This window comes from Genypterus blacodes, unplaced genomic scaffold, assembly GCF_046128005.1.
Source record: "Genypterus blacodes isolate CSIRO-AG114 ecotype Tasmania unplaced genomic scaffold, CSIRO-AGI_Gbla_v1 ptg000137l_1, whole genome shotgun sequence".
In the NCBI taxonomy this organism is placed as follows: Eukaryota; Metazoa; Chordata; class Actinopteri; order Ophidiiformes; family Ophidiidae; genus Genypterus; species Genypterus blacodes.
This window is the reverse complement of record NW_027466939.1, coordinates 136,209-154,667: the sequence shown is the minus strand read 5'-3', so window position 1 is coordinate 154,667 and position 18,459 is coordinate 136,209. Positions and strand designations below refer to the sequence as shown.

Below are 18,459 nucleotides of genomic sequence, written 5' to 3'. Positions count from 1 at the left end.
AATCCGGCTGATCAAATGACAAAAAATAGTTTAATTAGTTTAATTCTTTTTTTCTTTTTTCATATTGTTTTCAACGTTTCTGTATACACGTTGTGGAGATGTTCTTTAAAAATTACAGCTTTGGCAGAAGAGACAAATGAAAGACAAATTCCATGAAATGTAGGCTAAGATGATTCATTTCCTCATTGTTTTGCTATTATTATTTTTGGACATTTTGTTTTTACATGTACCGCAGGTTATTTATAGCAGACTGGCACTGAGGGCGGGAGCAGGGAGGAGTAGGAGGGCAGCCTGTCTACATTAATCATCAGAGGAGAGCCATTATGTTCGAGCTTGACCCAGAAAAGTGAAGATTTCCCCTCGGGAGCTCTCCCTGCAGCAACGAACAGAACCCAACACACGAACTCTCGCGATACCATACGCGCTCTCGCTCCATCTCCCAGCGATGGATAAAAAAGAAGCAGGCTGCTCGCGCGTCACAGGCAGTCTCAGCTGACGCGGCGCGAGGACCTGGCATCCGCTACCAGAGGTGAGAGTCTGTGTTGTTGTTGTTTCGTTCGCTTCTTATCTGCCAAATACCGAGATATTACTGAAACTACTTCGCTTCTCCGCTCCTGTTATCGGCAGCGTGTTTCGTCTCTTACCTTTGCCCCAATCTTCATCTTACGCACGGCTGCTCCCCTCCACTTTGACACCTAGACACCGCTACGCACACTGCCAGTACAGTTATTGTATCGTGGAATGTCCGGGAGCTCGTTGTTTTCTTCTGCTGTTCTTCTACCTTACCCTCCCGCTGAACCGGTCACTAGCTCCGCGAAGCCTTCACGGACCGAGCCACATGTCGAAAGATCCCCGGTGTGAGGAACAGTCCGTTCCCGCTGCGCTGCTCTCCCGTCAAAGGCTACATTGTGTCCGGTCTGGCATCCGCTGGCGGCTGCAGCGGGCAGGCAGGCAGGGCGGTGAGATGCGTCTCCCTCCCGCTCGCTGAGCTCAGGCGGCTGGGCTCATTCCGTAGCTCTACCCGTTGTTTGCACAGCTGCTTCACACTCCGGGGTTAAACCACACAACGGCTATGAATTGGGAGGCAAAGAATCAGAAATATGGTGAAATATGACAAAGTGAGAAAATGAACAATGAGGGTTTTGAAGATGATGCACATTACGAATATAAGTGTTTGTTAACATGTTTGTGAAGTAAGAGCTTTAAAGGAAGTTGGTTTACCTGGGAGTGTTTCTCCTCAGCATCATGTCCCTGATCAGATAGGAGCCCGAGATTAGAGATGGGCTGTACACGTTTACACAGCAAGTTCATGACAGTGGTCTCCATGGCAACACACGGTTTACTGTCTGAAGACTGGAAAAAAGTTCAGTGTGAAGTCAGATGTGTGGATTAAAAAGGTCAAGGAGAGGCTATATAGGCTATAGAGGCTATTCAAACCTGAAGTCTAACATCTTACCTATGTCTCCTAAGCAGTAGTTCCCGATCCTGGTCCTCCTGTTTTTCATCTCTCCCTGCTCTACTCACACACCTCATCTAACACATCTTAACACTCCTGAAATCAGGTGTGGACAGTAAAGGGAGGGGTCCAATACAATGCAGCGCTGCGGTACTTAAGCAAAACTAAACAGTTTGATTTGAAAAAGGAAAGATTATTTGGTGTTCAAACAGGAAGGGATATTTAGTCATCAGCCAGTGGATATGGAACAATGTTTTCATCTCATTGCTCCTCTCTGTGCGTTAATAAAGAGGGAATAATGAGGACCGGTGCACGACAGCTCCAGAATGAGGTTTGTAGGAATGGGAAAGAGAAGTCATAAGACTTGTAAACTCAACAGAATGGTGAAGCAGAATCAGGCAAAGAATGATGTCGCTGAAAGTAGAATCTAATTATCTGGAGTTATAACTGTAAACTGTGTTCCAGGCCGCTTCAGGCTCTCCCCCTAAAGCCTATGCAGGAACACAGTGGGCTACAGTATAGTTGATGTGTGTGTACGCTGAGTTTAGTTTGGTTCAAGTGCTCAGAAGGTCTTTTGGTCGGGTGTTTGAAAATATTTGCCACTGGCTATTGGCTCTCTTTCAAAGGTGGCTCACACACGCACACACACTTTCATTAGAGCGGAGGGCTCAGCGTCTCAATGCAAAAACAAATGGTTGCTGATATTCTAACATAGGAATGCTAGTATGGGCCCGCTATGATAAGCTATTAAAATCTGATGTATACGGCCCTGTGGCACGCAGGCATCTGACAGCCACTTGTGATTTTACAGCTCGGAGTGAGAGTGAGGTCAAAGCCAAGAGCTGAACAGAGAGTCAGTGAATGGCCGAGTCACAGACTGAGTCCAATTAAAGTGTCAGACTAGAGCACGACTCAGTGTAGAGAACAAGCTGAACAAGAATGAGCCGAGTTAGTCCGTCAGACGAGACTAACTGAGCTAAACACTCCCTCTTTGCTCTTTGATCAGGAGAAATACAGTACATCTCCTATCTCTCTCTCTCTCTCTCTCTCTGCCTCTCCCCGTCCCCCTCTCTCTCTCTCTGTCTCTGTCTCTGTCTCTCTCTCTCTCTCTCTCTCTCTCTCCTCTCTCCTCTCTCGCTCTCTCTCTCTCGCTGTCTCTCTCTCTCTCTCTCTCTCTCTCTCTCTCTGCCTCTCCCTCTCTCTTCCTCTGTCTGCCCCCCCTCTCGCTCTCTCTTTGTCTCTCTGTCTCTGCCTCTGCCTCTCCCTCTTTGCCCCTCTCTCTCTCTTTGTCTGTAAACACAATTTATCTTTATTAAACCAACATCCAACAGTCCTAATAGCCTGAATTTATTGTTTACGTCTGTGCACTCCCTCTCTCTCTCTCTCTTGCTGAATCCTTTTCCTGTCTGATCTGTATTGCTTTGCCTGATTACACGTGTTCTGTATGTGTAATGTGCTCCCTATTTTAATGTTCTCTAATTATCCAACCACATTACACGTTATGAATGGAAATCGTTCTGCCTCCCCTCTGCATCCTTTCCTCTATCAGGCTGACATCAGTGTGTGTGTGTGTGTGTGTTATCTCTTGCTGCAGGCATGGAGCAGAGGTGAGGCTTAATCCATGCTTGGCCCGTTACACTCCGGTACAGCAAGTTCCTGCAGTGCAGCGCCATCATGATAAGTCCACTCATACCTCAGACTCTGCTATAATTGCCATCTTATCTATCACCATGGTGAGAGAGAGCTCCTGGACCTTGAATCTGTTGCCATGGTGACCCTGTAGGAAGACACCTATAATTCCAGTCCGTTACCCTGGTGATTTCATAAAGAGATCCAGGTAACTGTTTCAATCTGCTGCCATGGCAATGTTGTAGAGACACCCTGTAAGTCAGCCATAGTATGTTGCTATGGTGATCCTGTAGCAAGCAACAATAGTCGGCACACCGGTCGGTCACAATGGGAACATCCAGAATGTTCCGAATCTTTTTAATCCTGGGCTCGGCCTTCATGATCCTTCTGATCATCATCTACTGGGACGACGTGGGAGCCTCCCGTCTCTATCTGCACACTCCCGTCTCACCGGGGCCCAAGACCCCCCACCCGCCTCAGCAGCCACGCCCCCACACCTCCCGCACACCGTCCTTCCTGTCAGACATCGACGCCTTTGTCAACCAGTTCTTAGAGCCGGAAACTGGAGAACCGACGGACCCTGGCCCTGTCGACACGACCAACCAGTCAGAGCGAGCAGAGGAACGCTACGTACCACGGCAGGAGTGGAAGATCCATCTGACGCCTGTGGCAGCCGACCTGCGTGAGAGACAGGTTAACCTCTTTATTAGTGTTCCAAATACAATACTGAGATACACAATACTCTACTCTAGATCAGAAACATACATCTTTAAAAGGATTATAGAAGTAAACAAATCAGTTTGGACTTTGGCCTTAGCCTTCAGACAGAATGATCATAGTTCTGCATTTTATTTTGACAAAAGCAGCTTTTCTGAATCAAATCTGTGGAAGCTTCAATCCAAAGGCTGTAAACAAAGAGCACTGAGAAGACAATTGTAATGAAACTCTCAGAAAACTGAACCAGTCATTCAGATTCTGACTCTTTTATCCTCTAAGCATATAAAAGGTGGAGCAACCCTGATTTTACATTTGTAATGTGTGTTTGTTTTGTGTCCTTGTCGGCTCTGCTGCTGTTGATTTGCTTTTGATCTGGCTTTGTAAGAAGTGAAGCGACTGCTAAAGAAAATAATAACATTTAAAAGTCTAATGATCACTTCTCCTGTACTAAACTGAATAAATTGCACAGGACCAGCGGCGGAGGTTGCTACGGGAGATGTGCGCTAACGACAGCGTGGTGTTTCCTGGGAAGAACCGCTCCTTTGACGACATTCCTAACAAGGAGCTGGATCATCTCATAGTGGATGACAGGCATGGCATCATCTACTGCTATGTTCCCAAGGTAACCCTTTGCTTGAATACGCTTTTTTCAATGTTTACATACATAAGGGGATTGACAGGGTTAGGGTTAATGAAGTTAATGAATATGAAAGAACAAAATAACATTCTTCTCTAACACCTCACCTTGTTATTGCCAGAGCTGTGATGAGATTGTTTTTATAGCCAACACACACACACACACACACACACACACACACACACACACACACACACACACACTTCTTCCCTTCAGACTGTAGACTACTTGTTGAAACGTTCTCCCTCGTCCTGTAGGTGGCGTGTAGTAACTGGAAGCGGATCCTGATCGTTCTGAGCGAGAGCCTTCTGCAGGATGGCGTTCCCCAGAGAGACCCGCTGGCCATCCCACGGGACCTGGTCCACAACAGCAGCATGCACTTCACCTTCAACAAGTTCTGGAAGCGTTATGGCAAGTTTGCAAGGCATCTGATGAAGGTGAGTCCACGTAAACAACTGAAAAGACAAGATTAGTGCGGCGGCAGAGATTTAGATGACATCAGTGTTGTTAGCTCCACAACCTGGTAGGTAGAGTTTCTACAGGATGACATCGTACAACAGTGCAGGCAGACCCATCCCACCCCCGCACCCCAGCAGCCATACACACCCCCCCTTCGCACACACTCATCCTGGCCCGCCTGAGATAAAGAAACTAATTGGTGTTCAAGTTTTCAGTCATGGGTCTGCCATTGTCTGTGGGAGAGAAATGATTGCCATTTGTGATAGAAGTGATCAGTGTGTTCCCTCAGAGTGTGCTGGATTTTCTCCATTTTATGAGAAAACATTGTGTCCTTCAGCCACTGTGAGCCAGAGGGAGGAGGGAGGGATTCCACAGCAGAAGCACCGCTCTGATCTCAAGTTATTACTCATGATCAAATTTCACCAGATCAATGTTATACTAGTCTACTAACTGAGTCTGGGTTTCAGTACATTGAACATTCAGCGTGGACATAACATGATTTGGTTGATCATGACCGATGCTCCTACCTGGCCACTTGCTTTCCTCCCTCCTGTGTCAGTGGAGCTGAGCCTGATTTCACCAGATTAGAGTCTCTGTCCTTGAGCATGTTATTAGAGTTTGAATGACCTCCACCATGTGAATTATGTATTCTATGTGTGATGTTCTGTCTTATTAAAGATGTGACTTATTTCTGAAGGTGAAGCTGAAGAAGTACACAAAGTTTCTGTTTGTGCGGGACCCGTTCGTGCGCCTCATCTCTGCCTACCGCAACAAATTTGAGCTGCGCAATGAAGACTTCTACCGGCGGTTCGCACAGGTTATGCTGCGGCGCTATGCCAACCAGTCGACGCCCCCGGCCTCTGTGGACGAGGCTTTCTCTGTCGGACTTCACCCCTCCTTCTCCAACTTCATCCAGTATCTATTAGACCCTCAGACAGAGAAAGAGATGCCCTTTAATGAGCACTGGCGGCAGGTCTATCGGCTTTGCCACCCCTGCCAGATCCAGTATGACTTTGTGGGCCACTTGGAGACGGCAGAGGAGGACGCTGAACATCTACTACGGCAGCTGAAGGTAGACAATGTGGTGGAGTTCCCCAGCACCCATAGGAACCTTACAGCCAGTAGCTGGGAGACGGACTGGTTCAACACCGTGCCCATCGACGCCCGGAGGGAACTCTACAAGCTGTACGAACCCGACTTCAGGCTCTTCGGCTATGACAGACCGGACTCACTTCTCGACGAGTGACACCCGTTTCTACAGAACTGACCCAGCTGCACACAAACTAAAGGTTTCACATGTAGTCAAGTAATGCAACACCCCCAACAACACAACGACACCTCCCCTCGTGTTCTCCTGTCCCGTCTCAACCGCAATGAATGTACAAAATATGAAGGAGACTTAATCCTGTAGGGAAGCACACAGAGATGAATCCAGGTATTAGTCCAGGTCATCCTCACAACAGAAAGTCATCCAAAAAGAGGAGATGGAGACAAATAGAAGCACACACATGTTTGGTTACGACAGCTGAGATGTGGACTCCTGATATTCTGTACATTCAGTGCGGCCATGCAGTATCTGGGTACCAAATGTTGATGTCACCTCATGCCTCGGCTCTGTCTGTTATCTGTGATGTCATACTTCTGTGACCATTCCTGGTTCATGTCATACGGTAGCAAAGATGGTAATGGGAAAGTGTTCACATGGCCTGACTGGTGCTGTGAGAGGAGAAGATGAGTTTCATGTGATGTGAAGCTTCCTAGTTTGTTTACATTTCACACGCGTGTAACAAAGTCAAACATATCAGAAGGTAGAAGAAATGTGATTGTACTTGTACTGTCATTGCCACTGGGACCATGATGATGAAGATGATGGGATGTCATTGGGGAGTTGAGGAGTGATCTCTACGGCAACATCCAGCTGACGGGAGTGCAGCATGATAGAGCATGATAAGCACGGCGGTGTTAGACAGGGGCTCTCAAACTTTGTGAACAAGCACCTCCTCTGAGCAAACCAAACATCTGAGCTCCGGCTCAACAAGCCAAGTCTGAAACTAAAGATGCAAACTGAAACTGAAACCTCATGAGCGTGAGTGTGCCACAGGGAAATAGATAGCCATCACACACACAGAGCACAGGACGGGCCGTCTTCATTCTAATGTATTTGGGGATGATTTGTCCTCATAACAGAGTTTCCTGCGGCGTAGACTCGTACCACCAGGGGGCGCTTAAAGTACAAGTGGTAGCACAAGAGTGAGAAGCTCTGATCTAATACTTTGCCGCTGTGACGCCACAGAGTCATGTCTGGTGTCAGTGTCGTCCTCTGCTATGTCTAAGAAGATATCTGTAGGTCAGGTGACCCTCGGCTGCGTCTCCGCCCTGTCTGACCGCCCTGTCATCCTCAGGCCGCACTCCTTTTTAGGGTTTGTTCAGTACCAGTCGTCATTTCTGAGAATATTCCAGCAGAATGCCTCATTTAGTTTCTACTGCATGTTTAAATGACAGATCATACTGAGTTCGTTGGTGACTAACTGAAGCACAGCGGCCTGAGTGAAGCTGAGCCTGAGCAGCTGGATTTGTCTCAACTCGTCTTTAAGGGCATGGACCTGGAATTTCAAACATTCTTTAAATTCTTCTACCATGTCATCCCAGCCATTTGCACAAACGAAGCAAAGCCTTTGTGTGTGTTTGAATACACACATTCATCCAAATTGTCCAAAGGGAACATTTTATATTACTGTCTTGATTCTTATCACCATGGTGATTTTGTTATTATTATTATGATTACCATGATTATTACTACTACTAGGATCCTTTCTGTCAACGCTCCAGTGAGTTCCTGATTAACAGTTTTGTACGACTCTGGGTAACCATGGCGATCACAGCAGTGTTGTTGTTGTTCCGTTCCCCAGCCTGCGTGTGATGAGACATGAGCAGAGATGGCAGTGTTTCAGTAGCAGGCGCATCATGTGCATACTGCATAAAGACTTTAGAGTAGAGTTGATTTGTATTGTGTGTGTGTTTGTGCGATGCTGCTGCGCTCCTGTGAGGACATGTCACTCTGTCATGAGGTCACGTGACCAAGCTAGCATTTAAACTGAAACATGGGAGCTAAACGAGTCAGTATTGATATCAGAGATAAGTAAGTGTTGGTCTGTAGTGGTTGATCTTAACCTGGGCCGGTGTGAAGCAGAGGGACGATGAAGATGATGAAGATGATAAAGATGCGATAGTGCCTTTGGTTGTAAACGTTTACACAGCAAAAACAAAAGTATTTTTGTAGGGCAACTTGATTTTTACTTCAGACTTCATACAGCATCACTCTAAGGTCTATCTGATATGTTTTCACTCATATCAGGCCTGATGTTTACCTTGTATGGAGAAAAGGAACAAATTGAGCTGTGGGTGATTTTGAGGAAGATATTGTTTATATGATTCATGTTTCTCTGAGGAAACTTTCAGTGTTTGTGACCAGTGGTTCGCTCCAATGTCTCCCTGCCCTGCCTAAGGTTGGTAGTTTGATTCCACAGCAGAATGCCTTGTGTGGATTGTATTGTACATGATGTCATGGACATGATCTGTGCCACAAATGATCTTGCATGTCACTAAGATGTACACCTTTGCACCTTGGAAACAGATTTGTTTCATTTCCTTTCTTTGTTTTTGGATGTGTGTGTGTGTGTGTAGACATATACCGAATCTTCTTCTTTCATTTAACTAAGGTTTAGAATATGATGGAGTTTAGTAGCATCGCTCGCTGTTTTTATCAAGAAATGTCATCAGTATTGCTATGTAGCGCTAAAAACAAATACAAAGCAGATCTAGGTTCATAGAAATGTAGCTGAGTCACCCAGGCTCCCACAGATCCACCGTCTGAGTGTCTGGGAACCAAATCAACACCTTTACTGTTTCTTAGGCTTTCCTATATTTTGCCTTGTCACTGTTCAGATGTCAGAAACATCAACATTATCTTCTAGCCTGTTTTTGTTTTTACTTGACTTCTCCTAAAAAAAAATTGCCTGTAGACCAACAAGTCTGTAAGAGCGGCAGAGGCATCATGTTAGGCTAAAGGGAGAACAAGCAGCTTATAAAGGGAAAATCAACCGTGAAACATCACTTCAAGTTTAAGACAGGACTGCTGAGATTGTGTGTGTGTGATCCGTGTGACACCACAGGCTGCAGCACCGTGTCTGACTGAACACCTGACCTTGACCCAATGACCTCATGCCTATTCCTACAGTGGCCCACAAAATAAAGTTATTTTTGTGATTGATATTTTTCTTAAATGTGTATATTTCATACCAGCTCAGATTGTGTTTGAGTTTGAGTTTTGTCGTCTCATAGAATATGCAACCTAGCAGACGGAATCCTTTTAAGTTATTCAAATGTTTCCTTAGGATCTTATCATCTGTTTTTCATACAAAGAAATAAAGGTTTTGGGGCATGATTGAAGATTTATAAGTCTCTCTTTATGTAGGTTCCTTTGCAGATACGTTGATGAAACATTTTCCTTCAAGGCCAAACAAGCCACTGCACAATCTGTCTTGTTCTAATAATATCCTGGCCTTAAGGGAAAGAAGCTTCATCAATCTCCTTAACTGTTACAAACACGCTAAAACTCTTTATAATATTGTGACAGATTTGTCCACCAGAAGTTTCATTGAGATTGATCTTTTTAGAAAAACACACTGTTTCACAATATGAGTTCTCGGATCTGTCTCCTGATCCAGCTGTGCTCTTGAATGTTATCCCAGGCAGGGATGCCAGATTTGATGCATTCTTAAGTAATCCATTTGCACAAATAATAAGAATGTGTAAACAGACAACAGGTCACAAATCAAAGTCTAAATGATGTTTTCTAGCCATATAGAATAAGTATGAATAACAGTAAAGCCAATACAATAATAAATAATATTAACAATGGGCAACACACACACACACACACACACACACACACACACACACACACACACACACACTTTACTGCTCTAGATTAATAAAAGCTTTGTACAACAAAAGAAGAATATGATTACCATATTTATAGTATTGAATGTGTGTTTTGAAATATAAAGAGGTGGGAGAGTTTTCCTGGCCTCATTTGCTGCTGGGCGTTCACCATAATGTGATCATGATCCACAGCCTTAGAGTCAGACCACACCTCCTCCCCAGCCACCGCTCTCCTCTCCCACAGGTCCTGAAGGTCTGCAGGGCCAATCTGACCAAACCCCAAACACTGCAGCCTGAGCGTCCAATTTACCACTAGGTGGCCTCCTAAACCCAAGGAAGTGGAACCATGCAGCTCCAGTAAGAGGAAGGAGCTACACACACATAGGCACACACAAGCACGCACAAGCACACACAAGCACACACAGGAAAAGTCTGCGTTCAATACTGTGTTCACTACTGTGTGGGTTGCTGCTAAAACGGTAGGATATTTTGTTACCATGGTAGTCATAGAATGATTGTTATGGTATATAGGCGGGTTGGTAGATTCTACACACAAACATTTGCTATATTGTTCATGTTTCATTCTATGGACAGTATATTCTTTGTATCTCTATCTATCGCTCTCTCTCTCCTTCTAAGTAGAGCGTCATGCAGATGAGGCAGCATGGCCCCTCCCTCAGACACCATCTATGGTGAGGGGAACACTGTCTGCACACAGGCGAGGAGACCCAAGAAGAGTGTGGTTTCTGCCCCTGAGCTGGACTGTCAGGTAGAGAAAGTCCAGGATCAGAACACCAAACACCCCTTCAGCTGGGTCTCTCTCTCTCTCTCTCTCTCTCTCCCTCTCTCTCTCCCCTCCCCACCCCCCACCATTGCTTGTCAGTAACAGGAAAGGTTTCAGACTACTGGGCCAGGATCCAAGCTTTGCTTCCATTTCGTCTATAAAGCATATAGATTTTTAAATAGAACACTTGTTTTGAGTCGCTGCGCCTCATCAGCATCCCGTTGGCTTCCTCTTCCTCCCCATGATGAGAGCCAAGCAGCTGCCCGGTCCAGTGAGACGTCAGTGTCCAGCAGGAAGGCGGAGGTCCACATGCAGCTGTTGTAGGAGGAGGTGGGAGACAATCGGTCCCCTGTCAGCAACATCTACACACCCCTGCCTGTCTGTCGAGTCATCCAGGTCCTGGTTGGCCTGGAGGTGTCTCACAACCTGCCAGCACTTTAACTTTATCACTCTTCTGTGCTGCAGGGAGAGCAGGTCATGATAACATCTCTGTCCAAAAACAAACATGTCCTACTTATGTTTGAATAGGAAAAGACCTTTCAACTGGATTTCTCGATTTCTCTTGTATAGACTCACAATGTTTCCTGTTCAGATTCACCGATCTTATAAACTCAAATCATGAAATGGTAATGCATAGAGACTCTGGACTTAGGTATGATGGTGAGATTTGAACATGTGGTGCTTCCAAAGTCACAAATTATACTTGATTCAATGACATCACCTCTCTCCCATAATACTAATACATCTCAATGGAGCTAATCGATCACGTCATGGCTCTACTCGTGCTCAGGCACTGTGAGACTTGGCTTTGGGTTTCTCCGGCCTTCTTTGAGTACAATGAGGGCAAACAGACAGGATCAGAACCCAGAATTTGGTCATGTGACCCGCAGCAGAAACAAGTCTAAGAGGAAATAAGTTTAGAGAACATCTACATTTAGAATTTAAGGATTTTAAAATGCTATGTGACCCATAAACTCTCCTGTGGTGCTTATTGGTGGTATTTGCATGAGATTGTGGTTCAATTTATACTTCCCCATTTCCAACTTGTTCTAAAATTATGTGTATTGTTTTGCTTTGATGTCTCTCCCAGAAACATTGTGTGTGTAACCCATAGCTGGCAATGCTGATTGGCTTTTTATTTTTGCTGATCACAGTTTTTGTTAGTAAGGTTTGATGAGAAAACACAAAACATGAAGCTTATAAGTTTTGTTGGTAAAAAAGTGAAGAGTTTATCTTCTTATTTATCTTGACACGTTCTCCTGTATAGACCAACACTTTAGATTCAGGCTATATGACAGTATGAGAGTCAGATTGTTACCTAAACACCAAAGGAAGAAGACAATCACATCCTCCACTGAGCCGTCGTCATTGTTCCTCCGTGTTGGCTTTGATGAGGTATCCATTGAAGGTGATATAGACGTCAACGTCATCGCCGTAGACTGCGTTCTCCCTCTCCCTCTTGAACAGACGCATCCACACCTCATCGCTCCGCTCCAGCTCCAGCATCACGCTCTGACTCTGCATGATGGAGCGGTCGCCGGGCTGCGCGTACACGATGGCCCGCTCCACCTCGTTCTGCATGATGTGCAGGTACGTCTCCTTGTAATTCCAGGTGTGAATGTTTACATTGAAGAAATAGATCCCAGGTATATCGCAGAGGAACTTTCCCTGAAACATGTCAAAGTGAGCGTGAAGATTGACAAACTCTGTGTCAAAGACCAGGCTCTGGTAGTCCTCCAGGCTGTGGAGGGATTTGCGACGACCTACTGAGAAGGCGGAGTGTTGGCTTTTGCAAGGTTCTCCTGGAAGACCGGCCTGGCCTTTGCTGCCTTTTGGTCCCACAGGCCCTCTGGAGCCTAAAGGACCCTCCTGTCCTGCTTTACCTGGTGTGCCTCTGTCCCCACGTTCTCCTTTGTCACCTGTGTGATGGGAGGGAAAACATCCATTATTATTATTATTAAGAAGGAAAAGATACACTGAAGACAAAATAATAAAGCAAAAGCAAGAGGAAAAGCACAACAAAGTCAGTTCTGTCATACATAGAGCACTTTAGTCAAACTGTACATATATATTTATACATTTATACATTTCGTACCTTTGAGGATTGTCATGTTGATGAAGGTGCGAATCTCTGGCACGTGATTGAAACCAACTGAGGGCGGCAGATCTCCGCTGCCCTCTGCTGACTCCAGGTGATCACAACATCGGCTGCAGGGAGTGGGGCGACGTGCAAGAGCCAACAAGGAGGAGAGGAAGAAGACGGGCAGTAGGAAGAGGACTCCAAACATGGCTGTGTCTACGGACCAGGAAACAAGAGATCATAGAGGACAGATTAGATAGAAAGCTTGACATTTCCATCCGCTGGTGGGTTTTGGGTAATTCTGAATAAGTAGGTAGGATAACCACAGATGCAATGTGCATGAGGTCACACATCCTGCTTAGAGTAAAGAAGTAGCAATACCACAATGGAGAAAAAATCACATAACTCATTGTGGAGAATTGTGACTCTCAGAGTATTAAATGATCAAATATAACAATGAATAAATGCAAAATACAAGGTTATCATGCTCTCTGGTCATTTGAAAGAAAATAAGAAGAGAGCAGGGCAGGAAAAAGGAAGTTAAGAGGGAAATTAAAAGTGCAAATAAGAAATAAAAAGGTAAAATAGAGGAAGAACAGAAAGAAAGAAGGAAACAATACATATGAACAATAATGACTTATTTGATTTTATGTTGAAATTTAAAATACGAAGCTGCAAACTGCATTACTATAGTCGAGGCCACTTGTGGGAGCAGTAACATACAGAGAATAAGGTCACATCTGTCAGCTGTTAGACTTGATTACAAACATGTGGACGTGTACGGCAACATAAAGCTGCAGAATCAAGAGCAAATATTTTATAGCTGACATGATGGTGGTTCGATCAGTAATGGTGTCAATGTGCAAAGGGAACGAGGCTGAATGTGTGTGTGTGTGTGTGTGTGTGTGTGTGTGTGTGTGTGTGTGTGTGTGTGTGTGTATATTCCCCAGCTGTGGGAACCACAGTATGATTACATTTCCAGTTTGTGTTCCAGTAGAGAAATCCAGACATCGGTTGCACAATGCGGCCCGTTAATCTGGGATCTGCTCTGATGGTGGTTCAAACAAAAACCACCTTGAAAATCCAATGGGGAATAGATGGAACACACCCATTTACATTTGTCTGCATACAGTTAGACTAAACAAAAGCTCCCCGGCACCGTTTGTGAAGCAGAAGAAACAAATGTACTTGATCAAATATGAATTGTCAAGCAGCTGCTTGGAAAAAAAAGATCCTTAAGTGTCCTGGTGGAAAAGAGAGAGAGGGAGTCTGAGAGTCTGAGCCAGAATAAAAACATCTATTAGCCCAAAAAGAGGAGTCAGGAAGTGTGGAAAAACAAATAAAGGAACAAAGAATTCCGCCAGCAAAACCATAGTTATTTAAACACGTTCATAGTGGTTTTTCATTGCTTGTGAGAATGCAGCAGTCCACCTCTGCATGTCTGAAGAGCCGGCATGCTTCCATATTACTCCTGTGGGAATTAAAGAGCCTCAAGCCTCTATAAACTCTTTAAACTCTACAGACTCTATAAAAATCAAGAGAAATCTTCTCGCGCCTTCTCAAACAAATGCCCACAGTCGAGAAAATTGCAGAGACGTGGCCTACAGGGCTCATAAATCACTCAACAGACAGAGTCACCTTTCACAAATGACCCAATGAAAGATAATTAATGAGGGTTGGAACGTCGAGGGAGCTTTGCACAACTGAATACACAGAAAGTGGGGAATGATGAGCCAATCTATAATTACATGGTGCAAATATTATTCATGAACAAATTGCTTTGATTTTCACCACCAGTCGTACATGTAAACACAGTTTGAGAACCAACGCCATAGACATTGGAGTTACATTAAGAGGAAACTGTTTCTGTTATGTTAAGTTGTTTCCTGGACTATGGAGGAAATGACCTCTGACCTGTAAACTGTCTCTCCAGCTGTCCTGTATTAAATGCACACAAGCACACAATGTTCCATGCACACACACACACAGACACACACACACACACACACACACACACACACACACACACACACACAGAGAGAGGCTCATCACCCTCTGTGGAGGAGAAGAGTGGGTGCAGCAGTAGCACTGAGTGCATTCCAGCTGCTCTCCATCAGAGTGTTTATGTTTATGTGTCAAACTGTTTAATCCTGTGTGTGTCTGTGTGTGTGTGTGTGTGTGTCTCTGTGTGTGCGTGTGTGCGCGCACGTGTGTGTGATTCCCTTCCTTATTATTTGTAATGGATGAGATGGATTCATGTAATTTTTCACCTAAAAATCAATCATAATAGTAGTAGTAGTAGTAATAATAATACTAATAATAATAATGATAATAATAACATAATCATCATCATAATACTACTACTACTAATAATACTAATAATACTAATAATAATAATAATAATAATAGTACTAATAATAAATAAATAAATAAATAACAACACACCAGGATCAAATTGCAAAGACAAGAGTCCACAGTCAGTATGATGAAACAGGAGAAAATAAAACACAGTAAAATGTAGTTACATAAACTTTACACGTGCATTGTTAATTTTAACGCGTTTAAGTCATTGATGCCTAGGCGGCTAAATCTTTGTTTCTCCTCCAAACTGAAGCCGAGCTGCGGGCAGTAAAGATGTTCATGCATGTGAGTAACAAGAGGAAAGGACGCGGCTCGACGACGATCGTATAACCGTCAAAGAGAAAGACGAGGCGCCGATTAAATGAAGAATTCAGTTGAAATGAATCTCACCTCGTTTATGTCTCTGCAAGCTGCAAGGAGCTTCAATCTGCGGAGGAGCCTGGAAGTTGTGTCAGTCCCTCTTCTTCCCGTCTCTCTGCCCCCCTCTGTGTCTCTCTAACTTCCTTCCAACGCTCTCTCTCTCTCTCTCTCTCTCTCTCTCTCTCTATGAAATAGTCTGGAACACTGTTAATGTTTATTTTCATTGAGCCTATCAATCTTGAATTAATCTAAAACTAGTATAAATATCGCTAATAATGATAATGATTCTCCCAAAGTTTGTCAAACATTCAAAGACTTAAGTTGACTTTGTCTCCAATATCCCAGTTTCAGATACACACAGCAACAGAAGATGATGGGTCATAAATCTGCACAGGTTGAAGGAACTCAGCTTCTCCCCCCCCCCCCCCCCCCCCCCCACTACAGAGTCATCAGAGGACTGCTGCAGGTGGCAAGACTCTGAGTTGTACTGAAGGTACTCAGAAGAGGCATGTTGATGGTATTGAAGGTGGCACCAGCAGCATCCAGGTGGCTGCATTGTCAACGCCCCGCATGGTAGCATTAGTAAGCAAACTGTAGAAGGTCGAGAGAAGCAAAGACCAGTTTCTCCACTACCTTCATGACATGTGACGTAAGGGCCACTGATCTGAAGTCAGCACCAAGCAGGATGTTTTCCAAAGCGTCGGCGTCCTTTCCTGGATTAGACATAAGGTGTCCAAGGTGTTTTAGACTCAAAAGAAGAGACACGTTCACACAGCCAAACTTTCCCAAACAAACATGGAGGATCAGGCCTCTCTTTGTTTATCCTTCATCTTTAAGATAATTCTTTTGCAGTCAGCAATGAGAGCCATCTCCTTCTCTAAGGCCCGCCACTGCTCCTCAGCATGCTGCCCCTTCTGCAGCTTTTTAAAGAAATTCTGACTGATATTATTCTTTGATTCCTTATTTAACTGTGGTAAAAACATGGCTTCATTCATGTCTATTTCAGTTTGAAGTTCTTCCTCCCTCATATCTCTGGTGCTCAGCTGATTTTGGTAATCTCCTTTCATCTTCCGCATTTTAGCATGAAGAGCCTTCTCTCTCTTAGAGTTCTGACACCCAGACATGTCAGCCTTTTCCTTGGAGCCCTCAGGAACTCCTTCAGTGGTTGCTTTAAGATACTCTACCCACGTGTGCCAGACTTGCTTTTCCCTCTCCCAGCCCTCCAGATTTTCCATCTTCAGCTTCTTGAAGGCTTGTTTCATGCGCTGTATTTCAGCAACAAAAGCCATCTCCTTCTCTGAATGCAGCTCCTGCAGTCTCTGCAGCTGGTCAACCAATTCATACCTCTCCTGTTTGCAGGCCTTTACACGTTTTTCCTTCATCAGTAAGGAACTTGTCACGCAGTAGAGTTCGTTACTGAGAGCCTTCTCCCTCTCTAAGGCCTGGCGCTGCTCCTCAGCATGCCGCCCCTTCTGTTTCCGCACCTTTTGTCTAAAATTATGTATGACATGCTTTGATTTCTTAATCATCAACTGTAATAATAGGAAGGATGCCTTCATGGCCTCTACTTTAACTTGACGTCCATTTTCCCTCATATCTCTCACGCACAGTTGATTTGCAAAAGCCTTCTTCATGTCCTCTATTTCAGCTTGAAGTTCTCTCTCCCTCATATCTTTCCCACTCAACTGGTGTTTGAAGGCTTCTTTCATATCCTCTACTTCAGCAGAAAGATCCGTCTCTCTCTCTAAGGTCTGGCACCTTGCCTTGGACACGCCAACATCTCTCTTGCAGCCCTTATAGTCTCCTTTATTGGCTCTTTTAAGATGCTCTACCCACTCATGCCAGACTTGTTTCTCCCTCTTCCAGCCCACCAGATTTTCTGTCTTCTGCTTCTTGAAGGCTTTTACCATGCGCTGTATTTCAGCAACAAAAGCCTTCTCCCTCTCCAGGGACAGGCGCTGCTCCTCAGCATGCAGCTCATTCTGTCTATCCAGATGGTTGGTAAGATCCTTAATGGTATTCTCCAATCTTGGGCTTTTCTTTGCCTTCATTGCCAGCTTGTTCAAGTTCTGCTTTGCTTTGTTAAGGAATGACTTACCAGCAAAAGTCCCTTCACTATCCATGTTGCATTATCATTGTCATGGCATTGTTTCTGCAGGTCATAAAATATGCTCTCTATGATCTTTAATGAGGTCACCAGTCTGTGCTGTGATGTCACTGAAATTTATTTAAGTTGTGCTGTCAGTTAAGGGATAAGCGGGCAGGAACTATGCAGAACTAAGTACACTGCTGGGCGACCAACCTCCTCTACGCGTCTCACAACGGTCTCCAGAAACGTCTCCCGACTCTACCTGCCCAAAGTCCTGCACTCCTTCTCACATCTCCATGCACTGGACCAGAAGATCTGAGGCACCATTGTGAGGGAGATCAGTCGGGGGCTTGTCAGTTGAGGTGAAAAACGATGTAAAGGGTGTGGCTTTGTCTTCACCGGGGGCAACCTGAAATAGTTCTGCATCCAATCTGTCCAATGAAGCATTCAAAGAAGTTCAGATGAGCAAACAGACAAAACTCTCAACACTCCAACAGTTCCATCTATTCTACAGCATATTGAAGTCAGTCTAGCATTTTATCATCATGTCAGATGAAATTAGTTTCACCCTATTTCCTCTTGTCTCTAGCATTCTTTCCCTCCATCTTCTGACCAACTGGAGCTTGGCTAGACTGCTTATGTTATGTTTAGGGAAGGAAACAAAAAGTAGAACGAGGAAGTTGGAGGAGCAGTCAGGGATAAAGTGCTGGGGTGAAACTCCACAATTGACTCATACAGCCAAACCAATGTCAGAATTTGGTTGAACCTCATTCAAACAGCTTTCTTTCCTTTTATTTTCTTTCTTTCGTTTTTGAGATAGATGTCACACACCCAACCAGACAAACGGATTTATAGGGGAATTCTGGTTCTGCTCTGCTGTCATCTTGTGGTAGAATGAACATAATGCATCAAAGACCTTCAATCTACAGTAAATCTAAAAACA

General features: G+C 44.5%; 2 protein-coding genes across 2 annotated transcripts; one reads left to right on the top strand and one right to left on the bottom strand.

Moving 5' to 3' along the window:
- Positions 1-454: 454 nt before the first annotated feature.
- Positions 455-8,928, top strand: LOC143011669 (carbohydrate sulfotransferase 12-like). Its single transcript, XM_076164634.1, has 5 exons — positions 455-529; positions 3,051-3,778; positions 4,272-4,424; positions 4,697-4,876; positions 5,596-8,928. Exons 2-5 carry the CDS (start codon positions 3,413-3,415, stop codon positions 6,142-6,144), a joined length of 1,248 nt encoding a protein of 415 aa, XP_076020749.1. The 5' UTR covers positions 455-529; positions 3,051-3,412; the 3' UTR covers positions 6,145-8,928.
- A 2,822-nt stretch (positions 8,929-11,750) lies between these two features.
- Positions 11,751-15,549, bottom strand: c1qtnf6a (C1q and TNF related 6a). Its single transcript, XM_076164575.1, has 3 exons — positions 15,458-15,549; positions 12,722-12,922; positions 11,751-12,545 (listed from the first exon to the last, which is right to left on the bottom strand). The coding sequence occupies exons 2-3, from the start codon at positions 12,912-12,914 to the stop codon at positions 11,992-11,994; spliced, it is 747 nt and encodes a 248-aa protein (XP_076020690.1). The 5' UTR covers positions 12,915-12,922; positions 15,458-15,549; the 3' UTR covers positions 11,751-11,991.
- Positions 15,550-18,459: the final 2,910 nt, after the last annotated feature.

Bases quoted from the DNA above. Each gene is read 5' to 3' on its own strand.
- LOC143011669 (XM_076164634.1), top strand. From the start codon at position 3,413: ATGGGAACATCCAGAATGTTCCGAATCTTTTTAATCCTGGGCTCGGCC. The intron at 3,779-4,271 runs GTTAACCTCTTT...TAAATTGCACAG, and splicing joins CCGACCTGCGTGAGAGACAG to GACCAGCGGCGGAGGTTGCT. The intron at 4,877-5,595 runs GTGAGTCCACGT...TTATTTCTGAAG, and splicing joins TTGCAAGGCATCTGATGAAG to GTGAAGCTGAAGAAGTACAC.
- c1qtnf6a (XM_076164575.1), bottom strand. From the start codon at position 12,914: ATGTTTGGAGTCCTCTTCCTACTGCCCGTCTTCTTCCTCTCCTCCTTG. The intron at 12,546-12,721 runs GTACGAAATGTA...CCCATCACACAG, and splicing joins CAACATGACAATCCTCAAAG to GTGACAAAGGAGAACGTGGG.